This window comes from Eublepharis macularius, chromosome 2 (genome assembly GCF_028583425.1).
Source record: "Eublepharis macularius isolate TG4126 chromosome 2, MPM_Emac_v1.0, whole genome shotgun sequence".
Lineage (NCBI taxonomy): Eukaryota > Metazoa > Chordata > Lepidosauria > Squamata > Eublepharidae > Eublepharis > Eublepharis macularius.
Window position 1 is genome coordinate 164,305,397 of NC_072791.1, and position 23,279 is coordinate 164,328,675.

The 23,279-nt window shown below is 42.3% G+C and overlaps 2 protein-coding genes across 2 annotated transcripts; one reads left to right on the forward strand and one right to left on the reverse strand.

The window, feature by feature from the left end:
* Window positions 1–13,039: 13,039 nt before the first annotated feature.
* Window positions 13,040–14,178, forward strand: LOC129325232 (uncharacterized). The gene is made up of 3 exons (XM_054972856.1): window positions 13,040–13,123; window positions 13,204–13,497; window positions 13,579–14,178. Exons 1-3 carry the CDS (start codon window positions 13,043–13,045, stop codon window positions 13,882–13,884), a joined length of 681 nt encoding a protein of 226 aa, XP_054828831.1. The 5' UTR covers window positions 13,040–13,042; the 3' UTR covers window positions 13,885–14,178.
* Window positions 14,179–18,477: 4,299 nt separating this feature from the next.
* Window positions 18,478–19,616, reverse strand: LOC129325235 (uncharacterized). The gene is made up of 3 exons (XM_054972858.1): window positions 19,533–19,616; window positions 19,159–19,452; window positions 18,478–19,077 (listed from the first exon to the last, which is right to left on the reverse strand). Exons 1-3 carry the CDS (start codon window positions 19,611–19,613, stop codon window positions 18,772–18,774), a joined length of 681 nt encoding a protein of 226 aa, XP_054828833.1. The 5' UTR covers window positions 19,614–19,616; the 3' UTR covers window positions 18,478–18,771.
* Window positions 19,617–23,279: the final 3,663 nt, after the last annotated feature.

The window sequence follows — 23,279 nt, forward strand, 5'->3', positions numbered from 1 at the left end:
TTGGACTAGATGACCCTGGAGGTCCCTTCCAACCTTATGATTCTATGAATACAACAAGTATAGCTAGTAACTAGGGTTGCCAACAAGCTTGGAGAAAAGTGTTCTGTCCTCCTATTCTTACCAGGAACCAGCCTGAGAACTGGATAGCTGTCTTACATCAGGGTTGTTAAAGGCCTCTCTGTGCCCACTCCAGTAGAGTTGTGGCTTTTAACAGCTGTGTGATACACAAAAATTCTGCAGGTGAAACTTTAGTTAACATCAGGATGAGGATGCAGTAGTGAGAAAAAGCTTCACACCATGGACTTTGTTCCAAGAAATTCTAGACAGATAGCTGTTTTAGACTACTGCAGACAACCCCCCCCCCTGGTTTGTTAGTTCCAAAGCTGTTTATTTTCAGTGTAAAAAGTTATGCTGATCATATTCCTTTGCTCCTCAAATATTTTGTTACTTACCCTGTCATTATGTGTAATTATCTGAAAATAAGTGAATCCTGCTAAGTTGCTCTTAGGGTTACAGCCTTACTGAAGGGTTTTTTTTCTGTTGTTTTGAGTTGGATCCTCAGAGACCAGAGCATGGAATCTCCCTCTGAAGGGCTGAAGCATAACTCATGACACAGCACGTCTGTCCATTTGCTCTGGAAAGTATGTTTGGTTAAGTATCAAATTCCAGCTTTCTGCTCATATGCCTAGCCAGGAGAGCTGCATATTTATAACCTAGGCAGCCCAAAGAAAGCAACTGCCAAGTCAGTCCCTTCTGGGCTCTTGAACTTATACCACAGTTTGGCTTGAACTGCAGTACTGCATTAATTAATGTTGTTCTTATAATGCCAGAAGAATGCAGAGCCCCGTCCAGACAAAGGCAGATTTGTGCCCAGCAGGATTAATGGCCTAAATTAGACACATCATCATAAAGAGTGTGACCAAAGCAAGAGAGACAGCCCATGGCAAGACCTGAGCAATCCCAAAAACAATTCTGTAGGGGAATTCTTTCTGGAGCTGGCAGAAGTACAATGCAGTGGTATAACTTATAAATATTTTGTGCGTTTTATTTCAGCTAATCAATGTAGGTTTTTGAATGTACATTTACTATGGTTTTAAAATTAAGTCATTGGGGGGGAAGGGGGGGTAGATGAGTAAATGAAGTGTGCTATGACTGGATGGTAGCTGTAGCCTTGGGGCGGAATGAAATGTAGTTTAGTCAGAGTTGTTCTGAGAGAAAGAGGGCAGTGCATTGTTCTAGTATTGATCAGAGCAGTTTTAGAGAAAGAGGGAGAAGGAGCCAAGTCTGTGCTTTCTTTTCTTTGTGGAAATTATTAGCCTAAGCGGCAACTGCAGGGAAAATAAGTCTTTGTCGCTGAGTCCATTTAGAAATGTTTGAAGATCTTACTGATTTTGAAATACAATTCAGCAACCTTTATTGGCAGTACATCCATGTTAAGATTTTGAAATCATGAGACTTATGTACTGTTCTGAAACCAATACAGTTATGAACTACTCTGAAACCATTATGCATGTGTACTTATAAATAAACTCTAAATCTATTTAAGTAAAACATGTTTTATCTAGAATAAAGAATCCCCTTTTACCGCATAACCACCTCTAAGTGCAGATTGTTCTGTAATCCTACGAAATATAATAAATCCTTCCTATACTACAAGTCAGACTGACATATCTAAGGTGAGAGTTTTTGGTGAGACCTAAAATAGTTTGGGAACACTAAGGGAGAGGGCAACATAATACAGACCATTTCAGAGTGAGGTGCCATAACAGGAATTAGATATTGGAGGTCTCATAAAGGGTGCAAAACACCACAAAGGGCTTTTGACATTTCTCCCCTTGGCTATTCAGACCATTTATGTTGCCAAGGAGCCATGTGGCATGGGAAAAACCCAAGTGTCAGCAGCAGTATCAAAAGTGGTCTAAGCTACTCCTGCTATTTCATGTACATAAACACTTGAGGTGGGATGACCTGCCCCTACCTGCTATCCTGTGGTCGTGGGTGCACTTTGTGTGTGCGCACTTCCAGCCTGCATGATGATGTCATTTCCAGGCCCAGTCCAGTCCAGATCAGGCCCAGATTGGGCCGCTGCAGAGCACAGGAGCACTGCTGCACTCTGCAGTGGCCTGATTTGGGGCCAATCCAGCCTGGATCAGGCAGCTGTGGAGTGTGAGAGTGCTGCTGCGCACCACAGTAGCCCAATTTGGGCCCGATTTGGGCCAATTTGGGCTTGATCTGGGGTGATTCGGCCCTGATTTGGGCTGATTCGGCCAAGATCAGGCCGCTGTGGAGCACGGGAGTGCTGCTGCGCTCCATAGTGGCCGAATTCAGGACAAATCAGGCTGCTGCTGAGCATGGGAGTGCTGCTGTGCTCCGCAGTAGCCCAATCTGGGCCAAATCGGGCTGCTGCTGAGCATGGGAGCACTGCTCTCTGCTGCTGAGCATGGGAGCACTGCGCTCTGTAGTGGCCCAATCTGGGCTGATTTGGCCCCAATCCGGGGCTGGACCAGGCCGTTGTGGCACACAGCAGCGGGGGACTGGCAACCCTATCTGGAGGCCTCACTTCAAAAAGGATATAGACAAATTGGAACAGGTGCAGAGGAGAGCAACCGAGATAATCAGGGGCCTGGAGACCAAGCCCTGTGAGGAAAGACTAAAGGACCTGGGAATGTTCAGTTTGGAGAAGAGGATATTGAGGGGAGAAATGATTGCTCTCTTTAAGTATTTAAAAGGCTGTCACTTAGAGGAGGGGAGGGAGCTGTTCCTTTTGGCAACAGAGAATAGGACTTGAAACAATGAGTTTAAACTATAGGAGGGAAAGTACCGGCTGGACATTAGGAAAAACTTCACATTAAGAGTAATTCAGCAGTAGAATGGGCTGCCTAGGGATGTGGTGGGTTCCCCCTCATTGGCACTTTTCAAGGAGCAGCTGGATGAATACTTGTTGGGGATACTTTAGGCTGTTTCTGCATTGGGCAGGGGGTTGGACTAGATAGTCTGTAAGGCCCCTTTCAGCTCTATGATACTATGATACAGGCCATTTGAACCAGTGATGGACAATGCCTAAGCATTTATTTATTTATTTAAAACATTTATATGCTGCCTTTCCACCCCAAGTAGGGTCTCCAAAGTTTGCTCCTTTTCACAAGCTGTATCTACAAAGGAATGATACTAAGACACCCACCTTCTACACTGCAATTTAATTAATAAGTTGATGAGTGTGCTATTTAAATATTTCCCTGAAACTTTGCTCAGGAAACAGAAAATTTCTTTAGCTAAAGTTCTACCTGTCCAAAATGTTAAAATATTTAATGTTACAAATGAGAAGCATATTTGCACAGGCATCTACCCCCCTCCCCCAGTACATACTGAATGGGCAAAAAGGCCTTGTTTACATTAACGAAATGTACTGCCCCCTAGTGAGACTAGTCTTCTTTTGCTACTATAAAATTATAAACGTGTTTAGAGGTTTGTATACTTCATAGTAAATCACATCAAAATACATTCTGTCACGATTAAAAAAACCCTTGTCTTACAGTAGGAAAACAGGGAGATTTGACAAAGCCTCATGAATTTAAATCTCCAAGAGGTAGCATTCAAATGTTATACACCTAAATTATACACATTACATTTGTGTATCTAAAGAAAACAATTTCTGATTTTTATTTTTCTGCTTGGCATGACAATATTCAAATGGCTTTCACATAAGAATAGTCATTTTGTTACATGAAATTGTCAGCCTGATTTAAATTTAAGAATGAGGAACCAGTCTTCTGAGATTTTCATCTAAAATTGCTAGCACATCTATGATGTGAAAAAGAACACAGTTCACTGTGGATTCCCTAGGGATCTGAGCCTATGATGGTATGTTCAGAACCTGGACCCCCAAATTTGACTTCAAATTGAATTGACAGGGTTAAAAAAATCAATGGGTCGTAATACTAAAGAGTTGTTCATCATCAAAGCTTAATGAATTTATTGCTGCATAACTTAGGTGAATCAGATGCATGATGATTATATATTACACCCAAAGCTCTAAGAGTTAAAAGGGATGGGGATATTACAAAGAGAGGCCAGAAGGTCCAGTTTCCCAGGAAGTAGGTGTCTTACACAATAATATAGAGCACAGGTGATAACAAGACTAAGTCAAAAGAGTGAAGAATCCTCTCAGAGTGGGTGGACCACACCCAGCACTTGATGAATTAGCAAAGCGAGATGAATTTGAATATGAAACATATTCTAATAAAAAGTGAAGCTACCCTCTCCCAAATTCCTGTTGAGAACATAAACATGAAAGGATCAGGGTATTTGAAAAAACTGAGCTTTAATTAATCAAAGCTTAGACCTTGGAAAAGGTTTTTTTTTAGTAATTAAGGTGCTGCTGGACTTGAATATTGTTCTCTCACAAGGCCATTGGTTAGTTTGGCTGCAGCAGACCAACACAGCTGCCCCTACGGAATTTTTTTTGTAAAAACCCCATGCCATTGCTAGAAAGGATGTGTATGCTGCAGTATTTAGGTCACTAACAGTGCAATCCAATGGTGAGTTACTCCAGTCTAAGCCGATTGAAGTCAATGGATTTAGTCTGGAGTAACTCTCCATAGGATTGTGCTGTTATTCCATTCCCTTCACTTTTTCTTCCTTCATGCTACCACAATGTCCAGGAATTACATACGTAATTTGTTGTTTATCTTGATGTGCAATATGAAATATTTTTTAATAAATAAGTCAAGCTAACCACCCCAGATTCTTATTGAGCAAGACTGATAGTATCAAATTACGATATAAATTCCAACTCAGCAGCTTCTCCTTGGAACCTCCCTCTGAAACTCCTCCAGATATACTGCAGCCAGGTAACTGGTCCTAAAATCTCAGACACACTTTTGGAATAAAGCCCATTGGACTCAATGGCTGTCATGGTGAGGAACTATGCTTGAGAGATAGACAGCAATTAAGCTTAAAGACGTGTAATCCTCAAAACATTAAACACATTTATTGCCTAATAGTTATGAAGCAAAAATGTTTTGCATTTTGTCTTTGCATGATGAACTAAAAGCTCAGCAAGTACCATGTAGCAATTGTTATCATCAGATAAACAAGATTAGCCCAGCTCAATACTAAGTTAAGATGCTGAAGTGATAACAGGAGACATCAAAGGAAAACAGTATTTCCCTCACATGGACAGCTGGGATGATATTAGTTCTTAGCATTTATAGACCAGCATGCTTAACTTTTCCAACATGAACATTTATGGGAAACTTTTGAATATACGAGTATTTTTGCTAAATGTTCACAATTTAGGAAGCTTTCCTCTCTTTCCCCTACATTTGTCCTCTAGATGTGAATGAGGTTACCAAATGACCAGAAAAACATCAGCCAGGCCTTTAACAGGAACAGATATGCCAAAATGAGAAAATGATTTTTTTTCATGATGATAAATCTTCTGATGTCTGCAATGAAAAGCTGGCAAGGCAAAGTTTAAGGAAAATCTGTCTACAGATTAAGCAAATTTATATCATCAATTTTCAGCAGAGCATTTATGATTTATGGGCATAGAACATGGATTATTTTTTCTTTGTGACAACAGCTCTCACTCTGACTTCCCTTTGGATTTCAGATTCAGAAACCTCAAAGCGTGAGAATGGGTTAAAGTTTCCAGTTATCACTTTTCTGCAATGTGCTTTTATTTATTTTATTTATACCCTGCTTTTTCTCCCCAATGGGGGCACCTCCCCCTCTTCTCTGTGATGAGCTTCCATGGCCCCTCACTTTTACATTGAGCCTCCATGGTCAGAGGCAGACTATCTCTGAAAGCCAGTTGCTGAGTGTGTGTCAGGGAGGGCGTTGCCTCTGCTTGCATAGTTTCTTTGAGCGCTCTGTGCAGTGCTGCTGTGACTAGCTGGCCCCAATCCTTCCAGGACAGCTGTCTCTAATTCAAAAAAGAAGTTAGACACCTTTAATGGTGGTCAGCAGTTGCTTGCATCCTCAGATGCACTTTTTCAGGACTTTTGGTCTCCCATCTGAGAAAAAAAGTACATTGCACTGGCTTGACTTCCATGGTCTGTCAGAATCAGGCTGCACTAGGATTGTCAAGCTAGAGAGATGAAAAAACATTATTTTCAGTTGAATGTTTCTGCAGTGTGACCTTTGTCTGCCTTATAGGTCTTCTCAGGGCTCATTTTGAGGGGGAACGCGCTGGAACGCAGTTCCGGCAGTTCCCCAAAGAGGTCACATGACAGGTGGCCCCACCCACCTGACTCTCAGCCATTTTGGGCCCATTTCAGCCTGGATTGGGGCCAAAACGGCACGGATTGGGCCTTTAACGGGTGGTGGATCACTCTCCCGCTCAGCAGCGGCCCGATCCTGACCATTTTGGGCCCCTTTTCAGTCATTTTCAGCCCCTTTTTGCCATTTTGGGCCCAATTTCAGCCCTGAATGGCCAGGATTGGGTCCAAAACAGCCATGATAGGTGATGTCAGGGGGTGTGGCATATGCAAATCAGTTATGCTAATGACACACTTCCAGTGCTGGCAAGGGGCGTGACATATGCTAATAAGTTATGCTAATGAGTTATGCTAATAAGTTCCTCCAGCTCTTTTTCTACGAAATGACCCCTGGGTTTCCTACCCATAAAGCAAACATCTTTTACCTTCCTAAGCTTTTTAGATCTGATGTGATTGGGCCAGACCTGGGCATCTTTGTTATAGGAACGTAGAGCTTCTACAACCCCTTTCAAGCCAGAAAGTGTTAGAAAAATTCCACCAGTCATGGAATAGGGGGTGGACAGCACAGAGATTTGGAATGCAGGAGCAAAACATTGTGTGTCCCAAGTCTGCTTTGGACGTTTTCCATCCAAAAAGTAAACTTTGGCAATCCTATTTGGCTTACCAAATCTGTCAGGAACCAGATTCCTTACACCACCTTTTTTTTAGTTTCAGGTGGCTAGTTGTGTAGATCTGTAGTGGAAGAGCAAGATTTCCAGGATGTGCTACTGGACCCAAGTCTTGCTTGCTTTTTTTTACTATTTGATAGTCAGACACACTCTTTATGTTCTCAGACTGGATTTGGCACATCTGACAAACCTAGCTAGTTCAACCACCTGTTTTTCTTGGGTGACAAACAATCGAGTGTGCCATTCCTGGTGCTGGCAACTGTGAAGCTGCAGTTTTTGTTTCTTTTTTATGTGTAGTCTCCCTTTTTGTCAAGGCCAAGATTTCTCCAAAAGTACTTATTTCTTTTTTAAAAAATGAATGGCGGAGACAACTGCTGCAAGGTTGAAACTCTCTATTGGACCCCTGATAGATGTGTCAAGGAGGATATCAGGAGTTCTTGCTCATCTATATTTCTTGTTGTGCTCAACAGAAGCCTTTTGGATTTGTTATCTGCTCCTAGTCCATTGCTGAGAGATGTGACTGGAGGAAGCTATTATGATCTTGTGCTGAGTGCATTTTAAATTGCTACTGTAAAGGCAGATTGACAGGTTTTATTGTTATTTTGATTGTTCTTGAACCAAGCCATTCACCTTCCTGATCTGCATAGATATCAAGGTCCTCCCTTCTTTGTTTTACAGTTATTCAGAGGAATTTATGGTTCAAACTCTGATTTTTTTTTATAAGTTGCTGGTGGTCAAAAGCATGATAAAGACTAAGAGTGGGGAAGAGGCAGGTAACTCTTCAGACTGATGAGACTTTTAAAAGTCTTGTTATGGTGCTCAGTTGTCCTCGGGCAGTTGCTCCATTCCCCCCACTCACCCACCTCAAATTAACAAAGAAACCAGAACTACAGCAAATTGGTCCCTTCACTGAAACACATAGGGTATGGTAGCATGGTATGAGGGACTCTGTTTGCATAGCTTGTGCAAATCTCATGGGCGCTTTGGGATGCCAGCCCTGGCCCGGCCATCGCTGCTGGTGTCCTGTTGTCCCCGATCCTTCCACAGCAAGCTTCTTGGGAGGAGGGTGCCCATAACCCAGTGTCCCCTTGCTCTGTTTTCTTTCCACTCGCGGTACCAGATTGAAATAGAGGAAGCTTTTCACCAGCACCTTGTCCTCTATTCTTTGCATGGCTTCCCCTCAAAACCAAAATGGGGGAATACCCAAATCCGAGAGCATAAACCTGCTGGATCACATCTGCCTTCACCTCCACTAGGGCCTTGCTTGTCAGTGGTGGACTCCTGTTCAAGAAATAAAATTGGTTCCCACAGCTCAGCTATCCAGATGCTTCAGGCCTTGTCAAGATTTTGAAAGACTTCCTCTGAAAGCCAAAGGCTTACTCGACAATGTTCACACAATAAGATACCTTAATAACCCCCCATCATGTCAATAAGTGTTATGGTATTCTATCAAGGTCCCCTATTCAAAAGCAATAAAGTACTGTCCCTGCTTAGCTTTCTCAGTTTTATTGGATCTCTCCTTGAAAGACCCTGGCAGATCAAAAAAGTTAAGCAGTGTAGATTAATCTTACTTTTTGGATGGGAGCCCTAAAAGTAAGGAAAATGTCACACTGCAGAATCATGCAACTGAAAAGAATCATGCAACTTTCCCCCCCTCGCTCACTTATGAATGTAGACTCCCTCCAGCACCGCTCAGAAGGCTGGATCATAAAATTACATAGAGAAGAATAAGGGGGGTACCTCATGTCATAACAAAAAAGTGACAGGTGCCCCGCCCCTTTCTGGGGCAGAAGTCCCACCTCTAGACCCCGGAAGCAGTACCCCACGTGACCGGGAGGGCCTAGCAGCTCCCTGTGACCCCTCTACGAGCCCCGCCTGCCCCTGTGGACCAAGAGGAAAGAGTTTTGAGTTTATGGGGTGCTAGGGTAGAAAATTGGGGGGCAGACCAGCCCCCCTGCTCCCTAGAAGAGCCTGGCTGGTTCATGTGACCCCTCATTTTGCTCCCCCAGACCCATAGAAATGGGTTTTTAGTTTGTGGGTGCTACGGTAGAAAGCTGGGACCAGATCTAGCACCCAAGCTCCCTATAGGTCCTAAGGGGTACTGTATGCACCCTCTATTCATGCACCATGACCACCCCCCACCCCCAGTGGTTGGTGCAGAAGGCAGTGTGTTGAGGGGCAGTGGGCTTTTTGACTTGGGAAACCTGTGTTTCACCGTGTGCTTATGATTTTGAATAGGTGTAGAGAAAAACAAAAAACTGTTTTATGGAAAAGCCAACTGTGTGTGTTTCACAGGGGGCTTGTATGTAAGTTTTTGGGGAATAACAATGATGGAGAGAGAGAGAAAAGGAGTTCTATGGAAAAACTTTTGTTGTTTTGACAGCAATTGGGTGTGTGTGGAAAAGCAGCTTGTGTGCGTGAGAGGAGGTTCTCTCAGCTCCCTCTCTCCCCCTTTCAAGACCCGGCAGCAGAGACAGCTATGGGAATGAAAAAAGGAGACTTTTGCTACCCTTCCCCTCCGCGTCGTCTTTAGAGGTTTTTTAAAAACACAGCTTAAAAAACTCCTAGAACCCTTTCTCCGGGTAACTAAGGCAGGTTAAAACCAGAGAGAGAGAGAGAGCCATTTTCTTCCTCCCCCAAACAAGCTGCTTCTAAGCACTTACCAGTCAGAATCTCTAACCCCAAGCGTCGTCTTTTTTAAAGCATGCAAACAGCCTTTAAAAACCCTGGAAAGAGGCAGAGAACCCATTTCAACGCTGGTTCTTTTTTCTTCCCTTTAAAAAATAAAAACGTGCAAAAATACAGTGCAAATTTTTAAAAGGAGGTTTTTCTTCTCTCTTTGAAAACAAAGAAAGAAGTAAGAGAGCGCAGCTGCCTTCTGAGTTTTAAACTAGAGCTAGGAGCCCGCGGCTGGAGGAAGGAAAGAGGAGGGGCAAACCTCAGCCAACGAGACCACAGTGTAGGAAAGGAAGGGGGGAATTCGTGCTTATCACCCACCCTGTGTAAAGCAGTCCTTAAGAGAGCCCCAAGTTCCCACAGGTGCCAGAAGCACCCCACCTCCACATTGCTAGCTGTAGAGTTTTGTGGAGTCACTGAGCAAGTAGTCCTTCTCCCCCCCCCCCCCCCATCATTCAGTACACAGAAATGCCCCAATCAACATTTCAGTCCACCGTCCCACATTCTCCTCTCTGATTCCAGGCTGCCTCAAGCAAGGGGGAAGCTCTCAAAGAGAGGGAGTAGGGACAGCTGAAATAAGTTTTTGGGGGGAACCAGTTAGGTCTGTTTGTCCCTCTATCCTTTCTGGAGGGGAGCGGGATTACTTCTGAATAGTATGATTAGTCAGGCTGTATCAGGGGCAAAGCTACATTCTTTAATATTCCAGCAGGGAAAATTAAAGGCAAGTGTAACGGGGGTTCTATGAGGCTTAGGACTTTCACGCAATTGTAAGTTAAGAAAAACTTTTAACAATGAATACAATACAACTATTTTTTTTCTTTAACTAAACTCATAAGTGCAACCATTCAGAAACTTTCAGCCAACAATGTCTTTGAAAAGGTAAACAGTTCAACTTGTCAGATCCCATCGAGTGAGAGAGTCTTTCCAATTTGAAGCTAAAGGAACCCATGTTTCTGCCCCCTTCTCGGGGAATTAACAGCCCTGCAAGAACAATACAAACCCAGTAACACTGACCAAACACAATACACAACACGACTTTTAGCCATATTGTTCACATACAACATTTCTGATTATTTTATTCAAGGTGATAAGAGTACATCAATTATTATTATGCTCCACAGCAACAGCAACAGCTAAACCAATCACCCCATAGGGGTTATGCAAGCTTAACGTGTGAATTAATACCATGGAAATGGGTGTAACACGGTTCTTTTTTTAAAAAAAATATTTTTATTTTTATTGTGGGAAAGTTAGAAGAATGAACAAGAGAAAGAATGTGAAATATAACAAGAAGACAACTACAAAGGCCCGAGAATGGCCTACAAATCAATCTACAAAGTAAAAACAGTAAGAAACATAACAGGTATATTATTAATCCGTTACAGTTTCTTGCCTACAACACTGCTCTCTTTATTATCAATCAGCTTGCCGGCTCATTAATATCTTTTTCAGTGTCTCTTCTGCTTGATATCTCAGAACCTTATTCTTAAAAATCAAAGCCACAAATCATTTTTCATTGCCTCTCTCAGATAGTCCATAAAGGGCTTCCAACTTGCCATGAATATAGAGTGTTTTATCTCCAATTAACACTGTAAGCTTGACCATCTCAACTAATCTTTCCAGTCCAATCTCCATGAACTACCATTTTGAGTATATAAGAGCCATGCCTCTGTTACTATATCTAAAATAAAAATACCGTGCTCTTTTTCCAATTTATTGTCCATAATATCCAACAAATAGAACTCTGGTTCTATTAACCTTTAAGATTATCTGCATTAACCTATGTACTTGTAACCATTTTTTTTTGCATTGTTGCAAGTCCACCAAAGATGTTCCTTCCTGTTGTTCACATCTCCAACATTTATTTGAGACACCCATGGCCATTTTTGCAATACCACCAGTACATTGTTTTGTAAAAATTCTCCTGAGTGGGACACAAAGTAAATTTGAGGCCCTTAACTGACATCTTGATCCATCTGTATATTATACCCAAAACTCTATGCCCACTTTGTTTGACAGATTCTTCCTCTGTATCAAATTTCAACAACAGTTTATACATTTTCTTTATTATATGATTTCCATTTCTTTTTCAAAATCTGCCATCTCTTGCTGAAATCCCCATTCTTTTTTGTCCAATTTAAACCTTTCTAACAATTGTGCATAAAAGAACCACTGACATTTGTAACCCTCAGCTAATAATTCAATTTACACGCCTCTTCCAAAAACACTACTAAGTTGACCAGTCCTGTTTAGTTATCATTTCCTTTCTTTAGATGGCTTCTTGTGGTGAAATCCACAATGAGCCTTCGGGGACAATTTCGGTTTGATACTTATTCCATATTCTCAGGTGTAACCTTATTCTATTGAATTCAATAAAGAATGAAAAAACAGGTAAAAAACATGTTCCTGAGGGGGGGGGTGCTCTAAAATGCCCAGCCTTCTCGGAGATGGGGGGGGGGCCCTCAGGAAGAGATTTTTGGTAAACTGCCCCTACGAGGTAGGCCGAGGTGCGGGGGTCGCATTGTTGCGCTTTTGGACTGCATGTGACACGTCTACGAATTTGTCTCAATGAGGGGGACCACATGGTACAGCTATCGGGGCGATCTGAGCTGTTTTGGTGATTTTTGGTAAACCATCTCTACTAGGTAGACCAGGGTGCAGAGTCGGTGTGTTTCATTTTGGACAGCATGTGACACATCTATAGATTTGTCTCAATGGCATGGTACTGTTTATGGGGTGATTGCGGCTATTTTGGGAATTTAGGGTAACTCTCCCCCGCCAGGTAGGCCCGGTTTGTGGCGTCACTCCGTTTCTTTTTGGTGGGCCATGTGACACCACTGCGAATGCACCCCAATGAGGGGAACGCCGTGAACCCCTCCCCCGCTATGCAGGATGTATCTAGTCTAATTTAAATGAGCCAATGAGGGGTGTGTGGTGTGGCAGGGGATTCTCTTTAAAAATGGGGTCAGAGGGCATCTGCTGCAGGTGTTGTTGAGGGGCAAGCTGTGCCACTGAGGAGGAGGTGCAAATTTACAAAGAAATGAACCCTGCGGAGCTAGAAGGGATTGGGGCTGTGGAAGAAATGAAACCTGTAGAGCTGAAGGGGTTCGTGGTCGTGGAAGAAATGCAGGCTCCTTGCGAAGTGCCCTGCAAAGGAGATGTAAAATGTGGGAAGAAACTAGATCCTAAATTTGACAGACCAGAGTGTGTTCAATTTTTAGTACAGGGGGTAAGTACCGAAGGAAAGCGGGGAAGGGAAAGAATCACGGAGTAGAAAAACAGGCCTTTCTTTTTCTCTTGTAGCTGGATGAGCATGAAGTGGCTTGGCGGGTGTTTACAGAAATAGTCGAAGTGGCTCACAAAGAAGTGTACCCAGAGTGTTGTGATTACTGTGGGGAAATAGCGTTTTGGCAGAAATACAGTTGCTTGAGAGGTGATGATGACGGTGATGAAGAGGCAGAGGAGATGGAAAGTGTGATGGATGCTGCAGCAGAGGGTCAGGAAGCAGAGCCTACGAAAGTACAGGGGCCCCCACGCATTCAGGGTTTATACCGGGATGTAAGTTTTTCTTTAAAAAGGGGGGAGCGGGTGTCTAGAGGTGAAATAGAAAACTTATACGCGTGTCTTTTTTCTGACAGTTAGGGAAGGATGAGTGGGCCGTGGCCACCCCTGAGAAGGTGGAAACGGATTGTAGCATGTACAGCGCGAGCCTACCAGCTGTTCAAGCTCTGGATGCTGAGGAACAGGGAGAATTCGCAGACCCATCCCGGCCTGATGCGGAACACAAGACCACTGGAGATTCAAGGATCAAAGCGGAGCCTGAGACCCTGGGAGGAGTAAAAGAACCACTTCCATCTCGAGCACAAACACCGGAACATCCCGACAAGGGGGAAGAAGAGAGGCGCCCCTGTGTGCAGGCTTTATTCCCCGATGTAAGTGTGGCAAAAAGGCTTCCTGAAAGAATGTAGGGTGGCTAGAGAAACAATTCTAAAAATGTTTTTCTTTTAACACAGGTGTGGGACAGGCCTGTCGATTTTAACCTTCTGGCTAGCCATGTTTGTGAAAAGTTAAGCCCCGGCTGTTGCTATCGCTGTGGTTTGGTTGTCCTGTTCCAAAAGGATAGCTGCAGAGACTATACCCCCTCTATAGATGTGACAGGGTTATCCGTGATGGAGGTCAAGGGGGCAGACCTGTGCAAATTTCTGGAACTGAAACTGGCAGAACATGCTGAAAAGCAGATCAGACATGGAGACAAGGAGACTCAGGGAGAACATGAAGAACCAGAGGGTGTTTCCCCCAAGAATTATACAGAGCTCTGAAGATTATTGTTACTCAAAACCCACGGTAAAAAGAGGAGGCCTAACCTCTATTGCTGTAGTGGTTCCTGCCGTGGTTCTGATTATACAGGCGACTCAGGCAGACCACACTAGCCGGATTGCGATCTTAAATGTTGCAACTTTTCTGATGAAAGGACAGTAACAGAAATGGACAATGGCTATTTTGAGCCTTTAGGAGCCACGGAAGGCGGTGTTCTTATGAAATTGGCCCGGGGGAGAGAAGATGACCTGGAGGTGCAGGCGGGCAGAGTTGCACACAAGAATCTGATTGGAGAAGAAAATTGAACAGGGACTCATCTGTCTAATAAAAATACTTTCATTAAGTTTTGCTGTTTCGTGGTTAATTAATGATCCATTAAACTACATTTTGAACAACCTATACTTATGAGTAAAGCTGTGTTAGACTATGTTAGATACCAAAGCACTGCCCATACACACATTTTCTCTATAAAGTGAAGTTTCTCACTGTACTGCAAATGTGTATCCCACATAAAAAACTAAAAGCATATATAGTGTAGCATTTTGTAAATTGTAACTAATTTAGCAACATCTGTATCTAGCTGTTGTATGCATCTGCATTCTCGAGAGTAGATTTATTTTCCTGTACTAGTATGCAGACTCAGTTGGCCTGTTTAAGTAAAGATTAGCAGTTTTAAAGTTATTTTGATTAAAAGAATCGTTTAAAATACCGTAACATACACGGTCTTGGCCGCTCAAATCTACAGGACCACCTCTCTCCATATCATCTGCCTTTGCTCATCTGAACAGGGCCTTCTGCAGGTGCCACCCTGTAAACGGGCAAAATCAACAACGGCCCATACATGTTGTCTGTGGCGACTATAAATAATGTAAATAAATAAAATAAATAATCCTTAATAGGGAGAGGCCTGTCACTGAAGCCCGGGCTAAATGAAAATGAAGTCTTACAACTTAAAAAGACGTGCAAACAACTGCATCATATACGACATCACATGTAAATATCAGCTGGCTCTGGCTTTAGAAAAGATAGATGAGTTGAAGTACAGCTCTGTTACCTGTACACCTCAGATCATGCAAGCAAAAATCAACGCACAACAGCTTAGTGATGTAACTCATACTGCCCACTGTTTGAAAGCATGAAAATCATAATATAGTTATAACGGGTATCTTGTACTAACAATTTTAATGTAATGGTCTTTTATTCTTTTTTGCAGGAGAATCTCCTTGTCAAAAACCATGTGCGGGTATCACTTTTCTAATTTCACAATCATTCTATGCTATAATAACTTTAATATCACCATATGGGAAACCATTCCAGTTCCTGATCATTTCACTAAACTGACCAGATCTGTTTTCTGATTTTCCCACAAGTCCTCAGCATGTCAGAGAGGGGACAACATCTCACTAGCATCCGAGGTTTTTGTTTTTTGGTAGGGGATGATTTTTGATTGGGGGGGCACAGTATCATACAAGACCAGAGGTGCAGTCCATATAGGGGTGTTTATCACTATAGTGAAAACTAGCTCTTTGTAATTTATTTATGTAGGGATCTATTCAGAGAAGGGTGACTTGTGCGTGAGTACTAACTACACTAATGTCACCAGCCAGCAATTAAAAGATGTGCGCGATAACAGAATCAGCCCCCTTTGGGACAGGTAGGAGATGCAAACAGGATCAACTGAATAATTCTGCACAAATTATTCTATCCCCTGTGCTAAACAATGCACAAGATGCTCTAAATGGATTATTAAAGCAGTGCAGACAACGTTATGTAGATCTGGCTATGAAGATTATTAGAAATAAATTCACACATCATAACTCCTTATTGAATTTCTGTGGCATATGTGCTGCAGTCTTAGAGATCAGGATGTAGCCTGAGTTTGATATAAAACAAATACAGCAGTTTTTTAAAAGTGTATTCATCCTCTCTGTCTTACCATCACAGAGACCACCGGGTATGTCTCCAAAAAGATAAGAAGGAGACTGTGTAGAATGTAGCCTGTGTTTGTATAAATAAAGTTGCTTTTCAATCAGTTTCAATGTGTTTGTTCCCTTCGTCTTACCATCAGAACATTGTCTGCCTACAGATGATAAAGAATTTAAGGCTTCTCCAAAGATTCACAGTCTAATGGTATCTGCAGATTCCTGAGACGGGCCCGGTGCGCTCTACAAAACATTCCAAATTTAAGGGGAAAGAGACAGGTCATACTAAAGGTTCACTGTTCAGCTGAGAAGTATTATTGAAAAATGTAATAGTTTGTAAGATTTGCAATCCTTTTTACTTTTTAATTTCTTTTACACAAGTGATTTTATAACATGGTCCTGTAATAGCATGAGAAGTTCAATTCAAAAGAACGCTCTTACAAGACACAACAATAAATACTAGTCGTAATCACTTTTACTCAGATTCCACAAGGCTCTGGGGTGGGCATCTGTAAAACAGTGGTAAAAATGATCTTTACAAGACACCCCAGAGCCTTGTGGAATCTGAGTAAAAGTGATTACGACTAGTATTTATTGTTGTGTCTTGTAAGAGCGTTCTTTTGAATTGAACTTCTCATGCTATTACAGGACCATGTTATAAAATCACTTGTGTAAAAGAAATTAAAAAGTAAAAAGGATTGCAAATCTTACAAACTATTACATTTTTCAATAATACTTCTCAGCTGAACAGTGAACCTTTAGTATGACCTGTCTCTTTCCCCTTAAATTTGGAATGTTTTGTAGAGCGCACCGGGCCCGTCTCAGGAATCTGCAGATACCATTAGACTGTGAATCTTTGGAGAAGCCTTAAATTCTTTATCATCTGTAGGCAGACAATGTTCTGATGGTAAGACGAAGGGAACAAACACATTGAAACTGATTGAAAAGCAACTTTATTTATACAAACACAGGCTACATTCTACACAGTCTCCTTCTTATCTTTTTGGAGACATACCCGGTGGTCTCTGTGATGGTAAGACAGAGAGGATGAATACACTTTTAAAAAACTGCTGTATTTGTTTTATATCAAACTCAGGCTACATCCTGATCTCTAAGACTGCAGCACATATGCCACAGAAATTCAATAAGGAGTTATGATGTGTGAATTTATTTCTAATAATCTTCATAGCCAGATCTACATAACGTTGTCTGCACTGCTTTAATAATCCATTTAGAGCATCTTGTGCATTGTTTAGCACAGGGGATAGAATAATTTGTGCAGAATTATTCAGTTGATCCTGTTTGCATCTCCTACCTGTCCCAAAGGGGGCTGATTCTGTTATCGCGCACATCTTTTAATTGCTGGCTGGTGACATTAGTGTAGTTAGTACTCACGCACAAGTCACCCTTCTCTGAATAGATCCCTACATAAATAAATTACAAAGAGCTAGTTTTCACTATAGTGATAAACACCCCTATATGGACTGCACCTCTGGTCTTGTATGATACTGTGCCCCCCCAATCAAAAATCATCCCCTACCAAAAAACAAAAACCTCGGATGCTAGTGAGATGTTGTCCCCTCTCTGACATGCTGAGGACTTGTGGGAAAATCAGAAAACAGATCTGGTCAGTTTAGTGAAATGATCAGGAACTGGAATGGTTTCCCATATGGTGATATTAAAGTTATTATAGCATAGAATGATTGTGAAATTAGAAAAGTGATACCCGCACATGGTTTTTGACAAGGAGATTCTCCTGCAAAAAAGAATAAAAGACCATTACATTAAAATTGTTAGTACAAGATACCCGTTATAACTATATTATGATTTTCATGCTTTCAAACAGTGGGCAGTATGAGTTACATCACTAAGCTGTTGTGCGTTGATTTTTGCTTGCATGATCTGAGGTGTACAGGTAACAGAGCTGTACTTCAACTCATCTATCTTTTCTAAAGCCAGAGCCAGCTGATATTTACATGTGATGTCGTATATGATGCAGTTGTTTGCACGTCTTTTTAAGTTGTAAGACTTCATTTTCATTTAGCCCGGGCTTCAGTGACAGGCCTCTCCCTATTAAGGATTATTTATTTTATTTATTTACATTATTTATAGTCGCCACAGACAACATGTATGGGCCGTTGTTGATTTTGCCCGTTTACAGGGTGGCACCTGCAGAAGGCCCTGTTCAGATGAGCAAAGGCAGATGATATGGAGAGAGGTGGTCCTGTAGATTTGAGCGGCCAAGACCGTGTATGTTACGGTATTTTAAACGATTCTTTTAATCAAAATAACTTTAAAACTGCTAATCTTTACTTAAACAGGCCAACTGAGTCTGCATACTAGTACAGGAAAATAAATCTACTCTCGAGAATGCAGATGCATACAACAGCTAGATACAGATGTTGCTAAATTAGTTACAATTTACAAAATGCTACACTATATATGCTTTTAGTTTTTTATGTGGGATACACATTTGCAGTACAGTGAGAAACTTCACTTTATAGAGAAAATGTGTGTATGGGCAGTGCTTTGGTATCTAACATAGTCTAACACAGCTTTACTCATAAGTATAGGTTGTTCAAAATGTAGTTTAATGGATCATTAATTAACCACGAAACAGCAAAACTTAATGAAAGTATTTTTATTAGACAGATGAGTCCCTGTTCAATTTTCTTCTCCAATCAGATTCTTGTGTGCAACTCTGCCCGCCTGCACCTCCAGGTCATCTTCTCTCCCCCGGGCCAATTTCATAAGAACACCGCCTTCCGTGGCTCCTAAAGGCTCAAAATAGCCATTGTCCATTTCTGTTACTGTCCTTTCATCAGAAAAGTTGCAACATTTAAGATCGCAATCCGGCTAGTGTGGTCTGCCTGAGTCGCCTGTATAATCAGAACCACGGCAGGAACCACTACAGCAATAGAGGTTAGGCCTCCTCTTTTTACCGTGGGTTTTGAGTAACAATAATCTTCAGAGCTCTGTATAATTCTTGGGGGAAACACCCTCTGGTTCTTCATGTTCTCCCTGAGTCTCCTTGTCTCCATGTCTGATCTGCTTTTCAGCATGTTCTGCCAGTTTCAGTTCCAGAAATTTGCACAGGTCTGCCCCCTTGACCTCCATCACGGATAACCCTGTCACATCTATAGAGGGGGTATAGTCTCTGCAGCTATCCTTTTGGAACAGGACAACCAAACCACAGCGATAGCAACAGCCGGGGCTTAACTTTTCACAAACATGGCTAGCCAGAAGGTTAAAATCGACAGGCCTGTCCCACACCTGTGTTAAAAGAAAAACATTTTTAGAATTGTTTCTCTAGCCACCCTACATTCTTTCAGGAAGCCTTTTTGCCACACTTACATCGGGGAATAAAGCCTGCACACAGGGGCGCCTCTCTTCTTCCCCCTTGTCGGGATGTTCCGGTGTTTGTGCTCGAGATGGAAGTGGTTCTTTTACTCCTCCCAGGGTCTCAGGCTCCGCTTTGATCCTTGAATCTCCAGTGGTCTTGTGTTCCGCATCAGGCCGGGATGGGTCTGCGAATTCTCCCTGTTCCTCAGCATCCAGAGCTTGAACAGCTGGTAGGCTCGCGCTGTACATGCTACAATCCGTTTCCACCTTCTCAGGGGTGGCCACGGCCCACTCATCCTTCCCTAACTGTCAGAAAAAAGACACGCGTATAAGTTTTCTATTTCACCTCTAGACACCCGCTCCCCCCTTTTTAAAGAAAAACTTACATCCCGGTATAAACCCTGAATGCGTGGGGGCCCCTGTACTTTCGTAGGCTCTGCTTCCTGACCCTCTGCTGCAGCATCCATCACACTTTCCATCTCCTCTGCCTCTTCATCACCGTCATCATCACCTCTCAAGCAACTGTATTTCTGCCAAAACGCTATTTCCCCACAGTAATCACAACACTCTGGGTACACTTCTTTGTGAGCCACTTCGACTATTTCTGTAAACACCCGCCAAGCCACTTCATGCTCATCCAGCTACAAGAGAAAAAGAAAGGCCTGTTTTTCTACTCCGTGATTCTTTCCCTTCCCCGCTTTCCTTCGGTACTTACCCCCTGTACTAAAAATTGAACACACTCTGGTCTGTCAAATTTAGGATCTAGTTTCTTCCCACATTTTACATCTCCTTTGCAGGGCACTTCGCAAGGAGCCTGCATTTCTTCCACGACCACGAACCCCTTCAGCTCTACAGGTTTCATTTCTTCCACAGCCCCAATCCCTTCTAGCTCCGCAGGGTTCATTTCTTTGTAAATTTGCACCTCCTCCTCAGTGGCACAGCTTGCCCCTCAACAACACCTGCAGCAGATGCCCTCTGACCCCATTTTTAAAGAGAATCCCCTGCCACACCACACACCCCTCATTGGCTCATTTAAATTAGACTAGATACATCCTGCATAGCGGGGGAGGGGTTCACGGCGTTCCCCTCATTGGGGTGCATTCGCAGTGGTGTCACATGGCCCACCAAAAAGAAACGGAGTGACGCCACAAACCGGGCCTACCTGGCGGGGGAGAGTTACCCTAAATTCCCAAAATAGCCGCAATCACCCCATAAACAGTACCATGCCATTGAGACAAATCTATAGATGTGTCACATGCTGTCCAAAATGAAACACACCGACTCTGCACCCTGGTCTACCTAGTAGAGATGGTTTACCAAAAATCACCAAAACAGCTCAGATCGCCCCGATAGCTGTACCATGTGGTCCCCCTCATTGAGACAAATTCGTAGACGTGTCACATGCAGTCCAAAAGCGCAACAATGCGACCCCCGCACCTCGGCCTACCTCGTAGGGGCAGTTTACCAAAAATCTCTTCCTGAGGGCCCCCCCCCCATCTCCGAGAAGGCTGGGCATTTTAGAGCACCCCCCCCCTCAGGAACATGTTTTTTACCTGTTTTTTCATTCTTTATTGAATTCAATAGAATAAGGTTACACCTGAGAATATGGAATAAGTATCAAACCGAAATTGTCCCCGAAGGCTCATTGTGGATTTCACCACAAGAAGCCATCTAAAGAAAGGAAATGATAACTAAACAGGACTGGTCAACTTAGTAGTGTTTTTGGAAGAGGCGTGTAAATTGAATTATTAGCTGAGGGTTACAAATGTCAGTGGTTCTTTTATGCACAATTGTTAGAAAGGTTTAAATTGGACAAAAAAGAATGGGGATTTCAGCAAGAGATGGCAGATTTTGAAAAAGAAATGGAAATCATATAATAAAGAAAATGTATAAACTGTTGTTGAAATTTGATACAGAGGAAGAATCTGTCAAACAAAGTGGGCATAGAGTTTTGGGTATAATATACAGATGGATCAAGATGTCAGTTAAGGGCCTCAAATTTACTTTGTGTCCCACTCAGGAGAATTTTTACAAAACAATGTACTGGTGGTATTGCAAAAATGGCCATGGGTGTCTCAAATAAATGTTGGAGATGTGAACAACAGGAAGGAACATCTTTGGTGGACTTGCAACAATGCAAAAAAAAATGGTTACAAGTACATAGGTTAATGCAGATAATCTTAAAGGTTAATAGAACCAGAGTTCTATTTGTTGGATATTATGGACAATAAATTGGAAAAAGAGCACGGTATTTTTATTTTAGATATAGTAACAGAGGCATGGCTCTTATATACTCAAAATGGTAGTTCATGGAGATTGGACTGGAAAGATTAGTTGAGATGGTCAAGCTTACAGTGTTAATTGGAGATAAAACACTCTATATTCATGGCAAGTTGGAAGCCCTTTATGGACTATCTGAGAGAGGCAATGAAAAATGATTTGTGGCTTTGATTTTTAAGAATAAGGTTCTGAGATATCAAGCAGAAGAGACACTGAAAAAGATATTAATGAGCCGGCAAGCTGATTGATAATAAAGAGAGCAGTGTTGTAGGCAAGAAACTGTAACGGATTAATAATATACCTGTTATGTTTCTTACTGTTTTTACTTTGTAGATTGATTTGTAGGCCATTCTCGGGCCTTTGTAGTTGTCTTCTTGTTATATTTCACATTCTTTCTCTTGTTCATTCTTCTAACTTTCCCACAATAAAAATAAAAATATTTTTTTTAAAAAAAGAACCGTGTTACACCCATTTCCATGGTATTAATTCACACGTTAAGCTTGCATAACCCCTATGGGGTGATTGGTTTAGCTGTTGCTGTTGCTGTGGAGCATAATAATAATTGATGTACTCTTATCACCTTGAATAAAATAATCAGAAATGTTGTATGTGAACAATATGGCTAAAAGTCGTGTTGTGTATTGTGTTTGGTCAGTGTTACTGGGTTTGTATTGTTCTTGCAGGGCTGTTAATTCCCCGAGAAGGGGGCAGAAACATGGGTTCCTTTAGCTTCAAATTGGAAAGACTCTCTCACTCGATGGGATCTGACAAGTTGAACTGTTTACCTTTTCAAAGACATTGTTGGCTGAAAGTTTCTGAATGGTTGCACTTATGAGTTTAGTTAAAGAAAAAAAATAGTTGTATTGTATTCATTGTTAAAAGTTTTTCTTAACTTACAATTGCGTGAAAGTCCTAAGCCTCATAGAACCCCCGTTACACTTGCCTTTAATTTTCCCTGCTGGAATATTAAAGAATGTAGCTTTGCCCCTGATACAGCCTGACTAATCATACTATTCAGAAGTAATCCCGCTCCCCTCCAGAAAGGATAGAGGGACAAACAGACCTAACTGGTTCCCCCCAAAAACTTATTTCAGCTGTCCCTACTCCCTCTCTTTGAGAGCTTCCCCCTTGCTTGAGGCAGCCTGGAATCAGAGAGGAGAATGTGGGACGGTGGACTGAAATGTTGATTGGGGCATTTCTGTGTACTGAATGATGGGGGGGGGGAGAAGGACTACTTGCTCAGTGACTCCACAAAACTCTACAGCTAGCAATGTGGAGGTGGGGTGCTTCTGGCACCTGTGGGAACTTGGGGCTCTCTTAAGGACTGCTTTACACAGGGTGGGTGATAAGCACGAATTCCCCCCTTCCTTTCCTACACTGTGGTCTCGTTGGCTGAGGTTTGCCCCTCCTCTTTCCTTCCTCCAGCCGCGGGCTCCTAGCTCTAGTTTAAAACTCAGAAGGCAGCTGCGCTCTCTTACTTCTTTCTTTGTTTTCAAAGAGAGAAGAAAAACCTCCTTTTAAAAATTTGCACTGTATTTTTGCACGTTTTTATTTTTTAAAGGGAAGAAAAAAGAACCAGCGTTGAAATGGGTTCTCTGCCTCTTTCCAGGGTTTTTAAAGGCTGTTTGCATGCTTTAAAAAAGACGACGCTTGGGGTTAGAGATTCTGACTGGTAAGTGCTTAGAAGCAGCTTGTTTGGGGGAGGAAGAAAATGGCTCTCTCTCTCTCTCTGGTTTTAACCTGCCTTAGTTACCCGGAGAAAGGGTTCTAGGAGTTTTTTAAGCTGTGTTTTTAAAAAACCTCTAAAGACGACGCGGAGGGGAAGGGTAGCAAAAGTCTCCTTTTTTCATTCC

Bases quoted from the DNA above. Each gene is read 5' to 3' on its own strand.
- LOC129325232 (XM_054972856.1), top strand. From the start codon at position 13,043: ATGGATGCTGCAGCAGAGGGTCAGGAAGCAGAGCCTACGAAAGTACAG. The intron at 13,124-13,203 runs GTAAGTTTTTCT...TTTTTCTGACAG, and splicing joins TTCAGGGTTTATACCGGGAT to TTAGGGAAGGATGAGTGGGC. The intron at 13,498-13,578 runs GTAAGTGTGGCA...CTTTTAACACAG, and splicing joins TGCAGGCTTTATTCCCCGAT to GTGTGGGACAGGCCTGTCGA.
- LOC129325235 (XM_054972858.1), bottom strand. From the start codon at position 19,613: ATGGATGCTGCAGCAGAGGGTCAGGAAGCAGAGCCTACGAAAGTACAG. The intron at 19,453-19,532 runs GTAAGTTTTTCT...TTTTTCTGACAG, and splicing joins TTCAGGGTTTATACCGGGAT to TTAGGGAAGGATGAGTGGGC. The intron at 19,078-19,158 runs GTAAGTGTGGCA...CTTTTAACACAG, and splicing joins TGCAGGCTTTATTCCCCGAT to GTGTGGGACAGGCCTGTCGA.